Here is a 15,094-nt window from a genome sequence, read left to right on the forward strand (position 1 = left end):
TAATCTTGTTTTTTTATTCAGTGTCCTTTTAATCATTTCACATATTTTCTGAAATTTCTTTATTCTTTCATCTATATCTTTTAGATATGTTATCATGCTACCTAAATAATTAAACTGTTCATCTGTTCTATTTTATTTTCTATACTGTTTTTGATTGCAAGGAAAGTGGCACTCCCATGGACCCCTAGCCGGATCTATCCTCCTCTTCCTCTACTTTGAGGAAGACCCACTCGATTTAATCTTTCCTTTAAGGCCTTATCAGCCAATTCTTCTTATTTTATGACCCTTATGCTATTAGAGTACTCGAGGGCCATGGCGTCTTTCCATTTCTGGCCTATATCTATGTCCCCCTATAAACCTCTACTATAATTCTACTCTATTCTACTATAATCTACTCTTTCCCCTTCAATATATTCTATTCCTCCCTTTGGTTTAAATTTGGAAGAAAGCTAGTTCAAAAGCCTTAAGGTAGCAGCACTACCACAGGACTATCCATTGCCAGGCTAGTCACCTGACATGGAGATCATTATTCTATTTTTAAGCTGACAGAGAAAGCTAATCAGAACGAATCTATGGAAAATAACCCATGAATGGAAAAAGTAAAACAAAAATGGAAACAACAAAATATAATGCATATAGCAAACTAGAAAGTAAGAGGAATAGCATATAAAGAAATAGAATTAGACCAAATGAAAGAAATTTTCAAATAGCAGTAATACTGAAACAAAAAAGAAAATAAAAGGAACCATGAGAACTGAAAATTTTAATATAATATATAGTGGAGTTGACAGTGACCAAAGAAGCAGATTTTATGATTTTGATTCATAATTCCCTTGCAAAACAGTTAAAACATTATAAATTATGGAATGAAAGGATAATAGAAGCTAGAATAAAAATAGAGGTTATTTAAAAATAATTGGTTTATATGCCCCAGAAGAAGGAAGAGAACAGGATAATATTGAATTTTACAATCGGTTACAAAATATATATAATAAAATAAATAAAAATCATCATCATCATCATCATCATGCATATCAAGGATTTAAGTCTAGCATGGCCTGTTCCGGCCTTAGAAGTCATCGTTGAATCGTTTAAGAGGACATCCTGGTTTTCTTTTTCCTAATGGCTTGTACTTTAAGGCTTGTTTTGGTAATCTTTGTTTTCATTCTTTGAACGTGTTCTATCCATTTATGTTTATATTTTTTAATTTTTTCAATTACTGGTTCTTGGTTTAATTCTTTCATAATTTCTTCATTTCTTTTGTGAAGAAATAGAGTATACTTTGCAGTTTTTCTCATAAACTTCAATTCTGCTGTTGTTAATCTTTGTTTGTCTTTTTGTTTTACTGTCCAGATTTCGCTTCACATACATTAAGACTGTGGGGCTAACGTATTGTATACTTTTAGTCTAGTTTGTTTTTGAACTAGGTTTGGTTTAAATATAGTTAATTACACTTGTTATTTTTAAATATTTTGCAATTTTTACATTTATATCTTTTTCATTTTCATATGTGATCATGCATCCTAGGTAGTTAAATGAATTCACCTGTTCTAAGATCTTGTTATATATACTATTTTAGTTCTTGCTGGATCTTGTCCTTTAAAGACCATACTTTTTGATTTTTCTGTTGATATTCTCATACCATAATCTTTGGCTATCTTATTTAGATCTAAAATAGCTTTCTGTAAGTTATCTTCAGAATTTGTAATTTTATTTGGTCGTCGGCAAAGAGGAGAGTGTTTAAGTTTACTGTAGGAGAAAGTTTAATTCCTTGATGTAAATTTTTATTCCATTTTATTATTATTTCATTTAAGTAGATATTAAAAAGAGTTGCTGAGAGGGGACATCCCTGTCGGACCCCTTGGTTTATCTCTCTTGTATATGATAGCTCGTGATTTAATCTTATTTGTATTTGATTATTTTCATATATACTTGTGATAGCTTTTAGGATATTATTTGGTATTTGTCTTTCTTTTAATATGTTAAATAATATGTTTCTTTTAACTTTTTCAAATGCTTTTTCAAAGTCAATAAATGCAATATATGTTTCTAAATTGTATTCTCTTCTTTTCTCTATTGTTAATTTTAGGCAAAAGGCTGGGTCTATACATGATCGTCCTTTCCTAAATCCATTCTGTACTTCTAAAATAAAGTTTTTGGAATATTTCATTAGTTTGTTATTTAAGATTCTGCTATATATTTTGCAGGAATTTAGTACACTGACGCCTCTATAGTTTTTGGGGTCATCTCTATTATCATTTTTAAAGATAGATTAGTATTAGTAAAATATTAGAAGTAAATAAATAAAAATGATTATGTAATATTAGCCGAAGACTTAAATGCAAGAATTGGAAACACAAAAATTAATAATAATATAGGAATATATGGACATACTCTAAACAGGAATGGTAAAAAATTGATCGACTTTGTAGTTTATAATAATCTTAAAATAATGAATTATTTTTATAAATGTAAAGACATACATAAACATACTTTGGCAGCAAGAGGATGGAAATCAATATTAGATTACTTTATCTTAAATGGAAAGACAAAGTTCTCTTTAGATGTTAAGCTCACAATTGTTAAGAAAAATGGCTGGAAAATGCAAATAACAAGGTGGTGAAAGATGGTGGAAATAAGAAAGAGCAAACAAGATATTGACAACATGAAAGAAAAATTAGAAAATGACTGGCCAGGTTGGCCAAGTGGTTAGCGTATCTTCTCTCCAGCCTAAAGGCTGCGGGTTCGAATCCTGCCATGGGCATGGATATTTGTCGGTGAAAATACTAATAGTAGTGGTCGGCAGTAGATGGCGTTGGTGTAGATGGAGAGTAGTAGAGTAGGTACCCTCCCTCGATGAGTCCAAGGACTCCCTGGAGGTGTTATGTAATAATAATATTTAAAAAAATGGGGAGCATTAGGAATGTGCCTAGGGAGAGTCCTATACAGAAAACATGAGATAGAATGGTTGGAAAAATGCCTGGCGACTAGTTCAACAAAGAGACACATAAGAAAGAAGGGAAGTAAGGAAGGAGAAAGCAGAATATAAGAGCAAAAGAGGGAGTATAAGGACAGAGTTTTGTATGGTGCTCCACGATAAGAGGAGTGCATGAGGAGAGTGTGACAAAATGGTTTTCCTCGAGCGTGGTTTTATGAAAGGTAGGTCTCACCAAAGTAATTTGCTTGCTTTTTATAATAAAGTGACACTTGGGTTGGACAAAGAAAAGAAATAGACAGTGACACTGCTGGTTCATTCTTTGATAAAGGCATTTGACAAGATATCACATGAAACTCTGTTGCATAAACTGGAGTGAATGGGTTTGGATATGAAGCTGGTGATAAGGATAAGAGTGGCTGATGGACAGACATCAAAAAGTAGTATATGAAGGAAATGAATCCAGGAGAAGACAGGTGAATAGTGGTGTACCATTAATACACTATACTTGGACTACTGCCATTTCATTTATTCATCAATGATATAGGAAATGATTTAAAGAAAAATATCTAGTGGTTTTCTGGTGACAAAAACTGAGAAAAATGATAGCCAATAACTTAAACAGGCTGGCAATATGGACAAAGAATAACAACTGTCAGTTTGCTGTGACAAAGTGCAAAGTAATGTTGGAAAAAAAAAAAGAGATCACAAGCTGCTAGGTGCATGACTACAGGAAATTGATGAGGCCAAGGGATTTGAAGTGACACTGCAGATAGAGTTAAAGGAGGGTATAGAGCAAATGTGGCAAAAACAGCTTATCAGCTTACTTGGATTTTGAAGAACACACACTACAAAGCAGGGATAATGAAGTTATTATTTCTCTTTATCTCTTTATAAGCCCATCTCTAGATTACTACACACAGGTCTGGTCTCCTTTCCCTGGAGATGAAAGGATGGTGGAGAGGATTCACAGATAAGGGACTAAACTATGACAGGCCTATGGAATATTCTCTGTAAAGACCGACTGAAGGTCAGTGGGCTACAAAGATTAATCAACAGGGCAGAAAAGAGGAGATCTGATAGAAACATAAGGTATTAAAGGGTGTTTTTACAGGACTGACAACAACAACAACAAGAACAAAAAAAAAAAAAAAAAAAAAAAAACTTTCTTCAATACATGCATTAAGTGAGAGAACAAGTGATCATTCCTGCAAACTCTGGAGGCGTGTGGTTAACAAAGTGAAGGACCAGATTTTGCTTTGATGGTGAATAGGTGAGATGTGTTGCCAGAGGCAGCTGTGAGCATTTCATCAGTGAATGAGTTCAAGAAGTATGATAGGTATCATGTAAATATGGTTAATATCGTGTAAATATGGTTAGTATAGACATACCACAATGAGTCTAACTCCATGAAGATGACTGAAGAAATAATAATACATATTAACAATCAAAATACATAATAATGCTGGCTTACTTTTGCCATTTGGGCTTGAACACCCTGCGCCTGGAGTGCTTTGACTGCAGTTTCAGCTGCCATTGGAGATTCAAAGTCAACAAAACCATATCCTAAAAAAAAAATAAATAAATAAAGTAAGAATATTAACATTTATCAATTTGCTGAACATTCATTGATTACTTATAATGGAATATACACTGCGTGCAAGCCATATAAGTTTCATTAAGTAATGCCTCTTTCAAAGCACCTCAACACAGCTGTTGGCAAGTTTTGATATGTGAATCAGGTACATGGTGAGACACACTAATACAGGAAATATTTTAAAGCAATAAATAAAAATGTGAAGGCTACATACAATCCTAAAAGACACAGAGTGAATGCCACCAGATCTTGGCTGCTGTTGAGCTGAGGGTCTAAAAATCGCAATCTCCCAGATAAGCAGCAATTTTTGATATTTATGCAATTTTATTTAATTCTCGTTGATTTTTTGGTGATTAGTGATAAAAAGCATATAATTTATTCATAAATATTTCAAAATGATTTATTTCTTTAATGTTTTTTATCGAATAGTCTAATGCTAAGTGTAAACGATGAACGCAATGCCAAATCACAACATTGGGAAATTTTTGTAGAAGTCTGATTGCAACACCTGATTTTTTACACGAGCTCAATCAGAACAAAATGCAATGAAATGATTTTTCATATAGTTATCAGAAAATCTATATGAATTTAAAGTAGCAATTATAGTAGGATGTACACATTCCACGGTGGTATTTTCTAGTTCTACAAGATCATTAAACAAGAAGAACAAGAGGCTCGCAAATTTGAGAAAAATTTAACAAAGGGCTAGTGCGAGCCCCTTATAGCTCACTACTGCATATCGCTAATCAGTGTCTCAAATTCTGTCAGAAATGCTAAAGTTCTGAACACCACATTAACACCTGTCTTTTTGCTGAAAGAGTGGGTGCACTGATAGAGCCAATTAGAACAGTATATATCAGACAGTCAAAGATCATAAAGTTCCCAGATCTTCCAATTCAGTCTAGTCAAGATGGCACTTTTAAACAAACTATACTTGGTAAAATTACAAAAAAGTGCACAATCAAATGAGCTAGAAATTAGTTCCAAAATTCCAGAACTGCAGGAGCCACTTTCCCAGTCAAATATGGATGGAACATCAGTTGAAATTACCAATAATGAGCCCAGTATATAATAACTGAGCAGATACAAGACAAAATGCAAACAAATGAGACTGTTTTGCAAGGAGAAACCAGAGAATATATTTTCCATTTATCTTTTCAACCAAATTACACCCTCTGTTCAACTTGGAATAATATTATCTGGAAGTGGGATATATGGTTAAAATTCAAACAAGCAGTAAAACAGAGTATGATTGAATGGAGAAAGGAACAGGTTTTCCTCAAAAGAAAAAAGTTGAAAGATCTGTATAAAGAGAGAAGGTAGTATATAGCAAACCAATCCAATGGTATATAATGCAGCAACATTATGAGAGAAACATTAACATAGAGATGTTGAAAGTTTATTTTTCACTTGGTTAGACTATAATAAATTTAGTTTAATCCTTTATCCAAATGTGAGCAAACAAAGTTTGCACCTGAAAGTATCTTCAGGACTGGGGTAAGGTAGTAACAACACCAGGCAACTCGTTGCAAAGGTGGAGCAAGCTAACATCACTCCTATCTCAGTATCTCCCATAATGCAAAACACATCTCCTTGCGGATATGTATAATGTTATGCATTAAGGGAAGGGCCACTACCCAGACTAGTTTCGACTTTTATTGAGGTCTCTTCAGTGGGAGCCAGGCCCAAGTGGAGATACCAAGCAGAAGCATTAGCAAGGTCATCTCTACCTATAGGAGTTGCCAAACGGTGTGCCACCTTTTAACCTCCCACTGAAGAGACCGCAATAAAGGTCGAAACTAGTCTGGGTAGTGGCCCTTCCCTTAATGCATAACATTATTCATATCTGCAAGGAGATGCGTTTTGCATTATGGGAGATACTGAGATAGGAGTGATGTTAGCTTGCTCCACCTTTGCAACGAGTTGCCTGGTGTTGTACTACCTAACTCCAGTCCTAAAGATACTTTCAGGCGCAAACTTTGTTTGCTCACACTTGGATAAAGGATTAAACTAAATTTATTATAGTCTAACCAAGTGAAAAATAAACTTTCAACATCTTTCTCTAAATCCAGAGTAATTTAATAAAAAGGTGGCACACTGTTTGGCAACTCATATAGGTAGAGATGACCTTGCTAATGCTTCTGCCTGGTATCTCCACTTGGGCCTGGCTCCCACTGAAGAGACCTCAATAAAAGTCTAAACTAGTATGGGTAGTGGCCCTTCCCTTAATGCATAACATTATACATATCCGCAAGGAGATGTGTTTTGCATTATGGGAGATACTAAGATAGGAGTGATGTTAGCTTGCTCCACCTTTACAATGAGTTGCCTGGTGTTGTACTACCTTACCCCAGTCCTGAAAATACTTTCAGGTGCACACTTTGTTTGCTCACACTTGGATAAAGGATTAAACTAAACTTATTATTATTAACATAGAGATGGAAGTGGAAAGGCAGAAACAAGTAGAAGGAAGAAATTTTAAAATAAGAATACAGCAGCATTTTGCAGAATGCAAATGAAGTGCTATCTGCTATAGACAATTCACTAAATTCTATAAAGAAAGGACTATTACTCAAATCTACATTGATGATGAGGACATTTCCACCACTCAAGACATCCTTGACTCCTTTCAAAAACACTAAAAATATTTGTTTGAAGACAATAGTACTGTGGAAAATTATAACTCTTAGAACATTAATGGCTTTCTTGTTCATATCCAAGATCGGCTTGAAAGACAGACCCATTACAGCATCTGAAGTTACCACAGCCTATAAGAATGCCAGACAAGAAAATCTCCAGGACCTGATGGTCTTAAGGATAGAACTTTAATGTGAGGCCTGGGATTTTATTCTTCCTATTCTAGTTATACTGTTTAATGCTTTTCTCATCAGGATACATACCAACTGAATGTGTAGCAAGCCACACCATCCTCATCCCAAAAACCTAACATAGTTCATACCTTAATCAGCAGCTTGCGAACTATTTCTCTATCTAATACTGACTACAAGATATTTTCCACATTATCAATAACAGGCTCAAAGTGGAAATGAGATACATAATTAAAAGCACACGGGTGTATTCAGTTCCAGGAAGAATAGCAGAATTTAATCTGTTTCTGATACATGATCTACTCTGCTTAGTTAAGACAAAAAAAAAAAAAAAAAGCCAATGGCAGTGCTATCAGTAGACCTTAAGCATTTGATAATGTCCAGCATCCCTTTCTGTTCCGCATCCGCCAGCAAAGTGGTGTGGATAAAAAGCTGCTATCCATTATTAAAGGGGCCTATGCCAATTCAACTACTTGCCTCCTGTTAATGAGTTAATGGGTTGCTGTTCAGACCTGGTCAAAATTCAAAAAAGGAGTCAAGCAAGGTTGCCATCTTAGTCCACTGCTCTTTGCATTGGATCTTGAACCTTTCTTATAGGAAGTCAACAATACACATGTGCGAAGAATAACAGTTCCTTCAACTATGAAGGAAAATAAGGTAATAGCATATGCTGATGATGTAGTGGGAGAATGAAGGATAATGTTTCATAGGCATCTTTTTTTTGGTATTTTGGAAAAATTCAGCAAAATCAGTACATTTAACTGCTAATGCAGACAAGACAAAATTAGTTTTTGGAGAGTAGGATCTTGGAGGCATTCCTTTTGAACTTATATACTTACACCCTCTGTCCAAAAAGAAACCAAACTTTTGATAGAAAACAAAACACAGGCCAATTATAATTATTCAAATCATTTATTTCAATCAATATACTCTCCCTCAGCTTCGATACAGCATTTGGCATGGTCAATTATTTGTTAAATGAGTTTTTTATATTGGTTTTTGGGATACTGTTGAGGATTGGTTACTGCCACTTGAACGTTTTCAATGATGTCGTATCGCTTTCCTTTCATTGGCAAATGAAGTCGGAGGAAGAGAAAGAAGCCACAAGAGAAAGGTGCTAAATCAGGTGAATACGGTGAGTGATCCAACACACAACCTTGTTTTCTGCTCAAAAACTGTCTCATAATGTTCGAATGACGAGACGGTGCATTATCGTGCCAAAGTGACCAGCTGCCTGCATCATGATATTCATGCTGCACGCGAGGAATTCTCGCTATCAATTGCTTCAAAACAAAACTCACAGTTGACTGTTTGGCCAGGCGGAACGAATTCTTTGTGGACAATGCCCTTGGAACAGCAGAAACAAATCAGCATTGTCTTTACTTTTGACTTCTCCAAGCAATTTTTTTTCGGATGCCCCTCTTCGTCAGCAGTAATAATCATTTCAATGTGGTTTGAGTCCTCACGGGTAATTTTAATGAGGCTCTTGCAGTGTTCAATTCAATACATTTTTTGGTCGTTGGTCAACTTGTGGGGAATAAAACAAATTCAATTTACGAAAGACAAAACTCTTGGTCAAAATGTTGTGCACAGTTGATTTTGGAAGCCCCAATTCATCTTACATCAATCCCATGAATGATTTTGGGTTTTCTTTGATGAAATCACGCATTTTTTGGATGTTAACTTCGCTCAGTCCAGTTTTTGGACGGTCCAGGTTTTTGTCATCCTCAAGTGTCTCACAACCACTCTGAAATCGCTTAAACTACTCATAAACTTGAGTACAGGATAAGCATTTATTACCATATGCTTTTTGAAGCATTTGATGCGTTTCGGTAAAACTTTTACCAAGTTTAACACAAAAGTCAATTGCAGCTCCCTGTTTGACTCATTTTCCGACCATTCATCAAAACACACTGTCACTCTTGGCACTATAACTCAGCTTCTAATGAAACAAATGTCATAAATTGTTGACACAACACTAATGATGACAACAAAAAGATACGACAGGTGGCACCACTAGTTTCTTCTATTTTTGAAAAGTTCGGTTTCTTTTTGGACAGTGGGTGTAGAAGACTGGAAAATTGGACCACTTTCCTTTTCTTCTAAAGCCATAATACTCTAAACCATAATCTTCTCTGCTCAGTTGTACATAATATATATTACAGACATCACAGAAGCTGAAGAAAACAAATTATATAATAAGCCTGTGCAATTTTTTTGGTCCTGCCAAGAAGTTAAAGAATTTCTTCGACTATCAAAGAAGCATGGAGGATTTGGGTTTCCAGTCTTAAAATTCTGCTATTTAAACAATACAGCTTCAAAAATCCATAAAATATTACAGACCAATCACACATGTGCACACCTTCTCCAGTACCTGGTACTGACATTCTTTCCATCAAAAAAAAAAATGTAAAATTTGGTATAAAGAAATTTTAATCTCTTTTGCCATGAACCTGTACAGTTTGGTACTAACAACAGCACTTTGTTTTATAACTTATTAAAGTTCCAAGGATATCCTAACAGGAGGGAACTTGCTTGGAGAATTGCATATGGTCGCTTCCAGTCAATACCATTAAATGGAGGTACTTTATCATCAGAGATCCAATCTGTGACCGACTGGAAACAAAACATGCATTCTACAGCTGTGCTCTTGCCCTGCATATTTGGAACAGATTATGTAATGTGTTGGGCATTCCATTACTTACAACAGAACAGGTTATTTTTTGCAGTACCCACCACCTCTCAGTAATGGGAAGATAATTTTATAATTAATGAATTAAAATACCATTTATGGAAAGTCAGAAAGAAACACATGGATTTGAAAAACAGCAATGTGACATACAAATGTTTTACAATATTGTATTGTGGAAATTTTATTGTTCAGTCAGATGATTTTTGTATTTAGAAAGAAACATTATAGGAGACATCAAATTTTTGGCTAGGTGGTGTAGACCAGTGCTTCCCAAACTTCTGGATGTCGGGGCCCCTTTGCAAAAATTAAAATATTTCACGGCCGCCCCCCTCGAAAAAAAAATCGTAATAGAGAGATATATTATTATAATATTTATTGTATTTATATTCAATACAAAACATACACAGCGAATATTGCAAAAATCAAATGCATATATTACAGTTTTTGCCTCTTACTGTTTGGTTCTGAAGACGATGCGGGCTGTTCTGGTAAAATATGAAATACTGTCATTTTTTTTTGAGTCTGTTTCTGCTTCTTCTGATTGTTCGCAGGAATTTTTTTTATTTTTTATCAGCCACTTATCCATCTCAGGGTTAAATTTTTTAACGTAGAATAGATCAAATAATATCACCACTTACCGATGCTGGCACATCACAGAGTGATAACATGAAATTAGTGAATATTACCTGAATAAGGGAATCCCAACACCAGGAACATTTTTCTCTTTTGCGACTTTTCTCCCTTTACGGTAATTAAGCCTAACGCGAAACAGACAGCAAAGGCAGGTTATTAAAACGTGCATATGATTGGTGCGGTATTAACAAAAGATCGCACAACCGAAAGATAAAAGCATAGCTGACAACTGAGTTGAAATGCTAACTCTCTTCATCCGAATTCCATATGTGAAACTGCCATAACATTCATTATATATATATATATATATATATATATATTACTTAGTTTTAACACTTTTACGAATTTTAACACGTTCGGTTGAATTTTATTGCTGCCTTGGGAAATCGAACTCACACACATCTATTTAATAAAATAGTTTTTAGTTAGATACTGTGTTTGCCCGTGCAACATATGGTTTTGTTTCAGTCTATACAGCATAGACTCTGTATGAGGGGACATGTGATTCATTAATTAGTGTGTTTTTATCGGTTGTCTCTAATTGCACTATTTGTTGAGAAATATATTATACAGACTCCTCATACCTTATTCACTGGCATAATAAAAGTACTTGTTTTTATTGCCTCTGCAGTATAGTGGCTGTTAGGGAGGGCGATTTGTTTACCACTGCAAGGAATTACTATCTCCCCACATGAACTTGTTTAAGCTATTTTTCATGTGTGAAGTATATGCGAAACTTTTATTGGTAACAGAAAACTAGCTCGGATGACAGCAATAATATAAAATGGGTTTTGATATGTATATAAAGTCAATATCAACAGTCCCTGATTACAAACGTGTGATGAAAAGGACAGGAAGATTTGGAGCTTCCCTGGAGAGCATTCGAAGTAAATACAATTAACCACTGCTTTGAAATGAAACATATGAATAAGCAATATTTACTAATATTCATTAAGCGCCGAAATACGCAGGAAAGTTTGTGAACCAACACCAATGTGTGAATTTTTCCATTAAAATATAAAAAATAACAAAAAAGAAATAGTAAATAATAAAAGTTAAATACATTTCTTTTAAAATAAGAAAATCTACTTAGTCTTAAAACATTTTAAATTTGTTTTCATTATTTCACGGCCCCCCCTCAACAAAACCTACGGCCCACAGTTTGGGAAGCGCTGGTGTAGATCACCCACATTATGCAATATTCACCAAGAGGAGATAAAATTCTGTCTATTTTTGCTATGAGAGGTTTTTTAAATGGTTCCATCCTCTTAGTTCAATGTGGACTTGTGATCAACTGCAGGGATGATTGGAGAGCAATCCCAGGCAGCGAAGGCCACCTTAAGGTGGTTAACTCTGTATAGCAGTCATCTTGCACTTTAGTTTCAATTGGTCTTTTGGTTGTTCATCTGCATAACACTGGTGAAAAAGGAAAACTGATAGTCTTTGACTATATGATGATATAAAAGAGCTCAGGCCTGTTCTCTGCCTTTTCTTTCTTCTAATACTATCAGGCTCTCTTGCACCCCTATACTAACTACTCTTGGCCTATGATGAGCATCCATTTACTTTTTTCTCCTCAATAAAAATCAAAACAGGTCTGGGTAGTGGCCCTTCCCACATAACATCATAGATGTCCATAAGGATATGTGCATTGCATCATAGGATACTAACGCAAATTATGTAAAGTCATTAGCCTCTATATACAGGTAGCCCGGTTGTGAAGTGACTTCACTTCACACAAAAAAAATGAAAAATTAGTTTATCCAAGTTTATCCAAGTGTAAGCAAACTTTTTTTGCTTACACTTGGATAAACCTTAAATCTTGCACACTGATGTTACACCCCATCCCACTTCTCCACCTTGCAATGCTCAAATGATTCAAGTTTGGGCAATGTTGTACAGATATGGGATAGAGGGTAGCCTTTCAATTCTTTGAGTCAATGTGTTACAATTTCCCAGATGCTATTGCCTATTATACATTCTTTGTGTGCAATATCAAACTTAGTGAGTACTTCATTATACAGAAATCTATATATCAACATATACAGCAAACTAAAACTCTTTCCTGTGTGAATTCCCCCCCCACCAATATGTTCTCAAATCACTCGCATTTCTGCTGGTGATTGCAATTCTCTTTCATGTGAGTCTGACCCACAAAAGGCTGTAAATCTATAATACATAAGTGTTAGTACTGTGGGTGGAGTGTGGATAAAATAATCCAAAAACTACATCCTAGAGATCAAACATGGAATGTTTTTAGGCCATTTCAAATCTCTATAAAGCAAAGTCAAGATCTCACACCAAGCAATTATATTTACATCTTACCGGTAGCCACTCACAAGCACTGATGTCCACAATGGGATTCCAAACTCACAGCTTGTTTGACTGGATATATTATCCACTTGACCAACCCAGCCAGCATTTTCATGGTGAGTACTTCATCATACAGAAATCAATGTATCTACATCTACAGCAGACTGAAACTCTTCCCTGAGTGATCTCAAATCAACTATGATGATATACAGTTGTGAATGCAGGCCTCCTCTTATGTATGGTGATAACTAATCTGTTGATTTTTAGATAGTACTGCTCAAGGGCTCACTTTAGTGAGTACTGGCATGGCAAACCCAAGGTACCTGATGCTGGACCATTGCTTCTTTCTTCTCTTCTTGCTCCTTCCCCCAATGCGTTAACTTCTAGCATTTAACTTTCCCACGTTAAATGCTAGAAGCATGACTGGAAGGGGAAGAGAGGTGGCAGACACGATGAGGAAGTTCGACATTTCATGTGTGCAGGAGATGAGGTGGAAGGGAGAAAAGGAGAAGGAACTGGGATAAGGATATAAATCGTTCTACTCTGGAGCAAATAAAGAGGGAAAAAATAGTGTCGGAATTGTGGTGTGTGTGTGGCAGAATGAAGGCCGAAGTACTGGAAGCCGGTAGGAGGAACGACAGGATCATGTGAATGAAACTGGGTCTTGGAGAAGAGCAAGTAGTCATTTTATGTGTATATGTCCCGCAAGTTGATGTACAGCAGAGAAGAAAGGTGAGTTCTGGAACATGCTAGATGCAAAAATGAGGGAACTGGAAGAAAACGAGATGGTGATTGTCGGAGAAGACTTGAATGGAAGACAGAATAGGGACTGTGAAAGGGTGCATGGATAGCCATGGGGTGGGAATGATGAACCAGGAAGGAGAGAGGATAGTGGACTTCGCGGTAGTGTTTGATCTGGCAATTATGAACTCATTTTTTTGCAAAAGGGAAGAATATCTGATAACATTTAGAAGTGGTAATAACAGTTCACAGATCGACTACATTTTGACTAGAAGAAAACATCTTAAGGAAGTAACAAATTGTAAGGTAATCTCAAAAGATCAAGTGCCACAGCAACATGTGTGCAGACTTTAAAATAAAGTTGGAAATAAGAACCTTTGGAAGCAATGGGATGAGGACAATTAAGTGGTTTAGCTTAAAAGCAGAGAGTGTAATGAACCGTTTTAGGAAGAGGGTGTTAGAGAGGATTTCAGATAGACTAGGAAGTATACAAGATTGATGGAGACATAATTCAAAAGCAATTCTGAGCTGTGCAATCAAGGTGCTTGGTGAAACATCTGGAAAGATTAGAGAGCAGGAGGAGGGTTGGTGATGGAATAATGATGTACAAGGAACAGTGACGGCTAAGAGGAAGGCAAAGCAGAAGTGGGACGAGTCAAGAGTGGAAGAGGAGTACAGAGATAAAAAACGAGAAGCCAAGAAAGTTGTTGTGCAGGCAAAGGTCATGGCATATCAAGTTTATGATCAATTAGAAACAAAGGAAGTACAGAGAAAAATTTATCAATTGGCAAAATGCAGAAATAAGGCATTAGAGGACATCTTACATGTGAGGCAGATCAGACTCTGGAGGAAGATTATTAAGGAGGGATGTGGATATAAAAAACAGATGGAGAATATACTTTGAAGGACTTTTGAATGAGGAAAATGAGAGGACTCACAGAGAAGATGAGAAGCCTTATGAGGGGAGAGCGCAGAACATTAGTAGAGTGGAAGTGAAGGAGACCATAAAGAGGATGAAGAATGGAAAATCGGTGGGGTCTGACAGGATCCCAATGGAGGCATGGAAGGCATTGGGGGGGGGATTGACCTGCTTTGGGACCTGTTCATAAAAGTTTGCCAACAGGAAAATATGTCCGAGGAGTGACGGGAAAGTACTCGTCCCCCCATCTACAAGGGTAAAGGGGATGCACAAGACTAAGAATTACAGAGGAATAAAGTTGATGTCCCACACAATGAAAATCATAGAAAGGTTCTTGATGAAAGACTGAGAAAGGAGGTGGAGATTGCAAAGGAGCAATTTCGCTTCATGCCTGGTCGATCGACGACAGATGCTATCTTTGGGTTACGGCAGATAA

The 15,094-nt window shown here is 35.9% G+C and overlaps 1 protein-coding gene across 3 annotated transcripts in view; it reads right to left on the minus strand.

The window, feature by feature from the left end:
• Positions 1-15,094, minus strand: part of LOC150105263 (protein alan shepard-like) — a 323,518-nt gene that overhangs the window by 233,004 nt on the left and 75,420 nt on the right. For all 3 annotated transcript variants that reach the window (XM_090394029.1, XM_090394030.1, XM_090394028.1), the window contains exon 4: positions 4,410-4,501. In XM_090394029.1, coding sequence (XP_090250155.1) covers positions 4,410-4,501 — 92 coding nt within the window. The remainder of the gene's footprint in view (positions 1-4,409; positions 4,502-15,094) is intronic.

The sequence above is a fragment of the Typopeltis vanoorti genome, chromosome 6 (assembly GCF_054136105.1).
Source record: "Typopeltis vanoorti isolate ZY-2024b chromosome 6, IOZ_Tvanoo_1.0, whole genome shotgun sequence".
Taxonomy (NCBI): domain Eukaryota; kingdom Metazoa; phylum Arthropoda; class Arachnida; order Uropygi; family Thelyphonidae; genus Typopeltis; species Typopeltis vanoorti.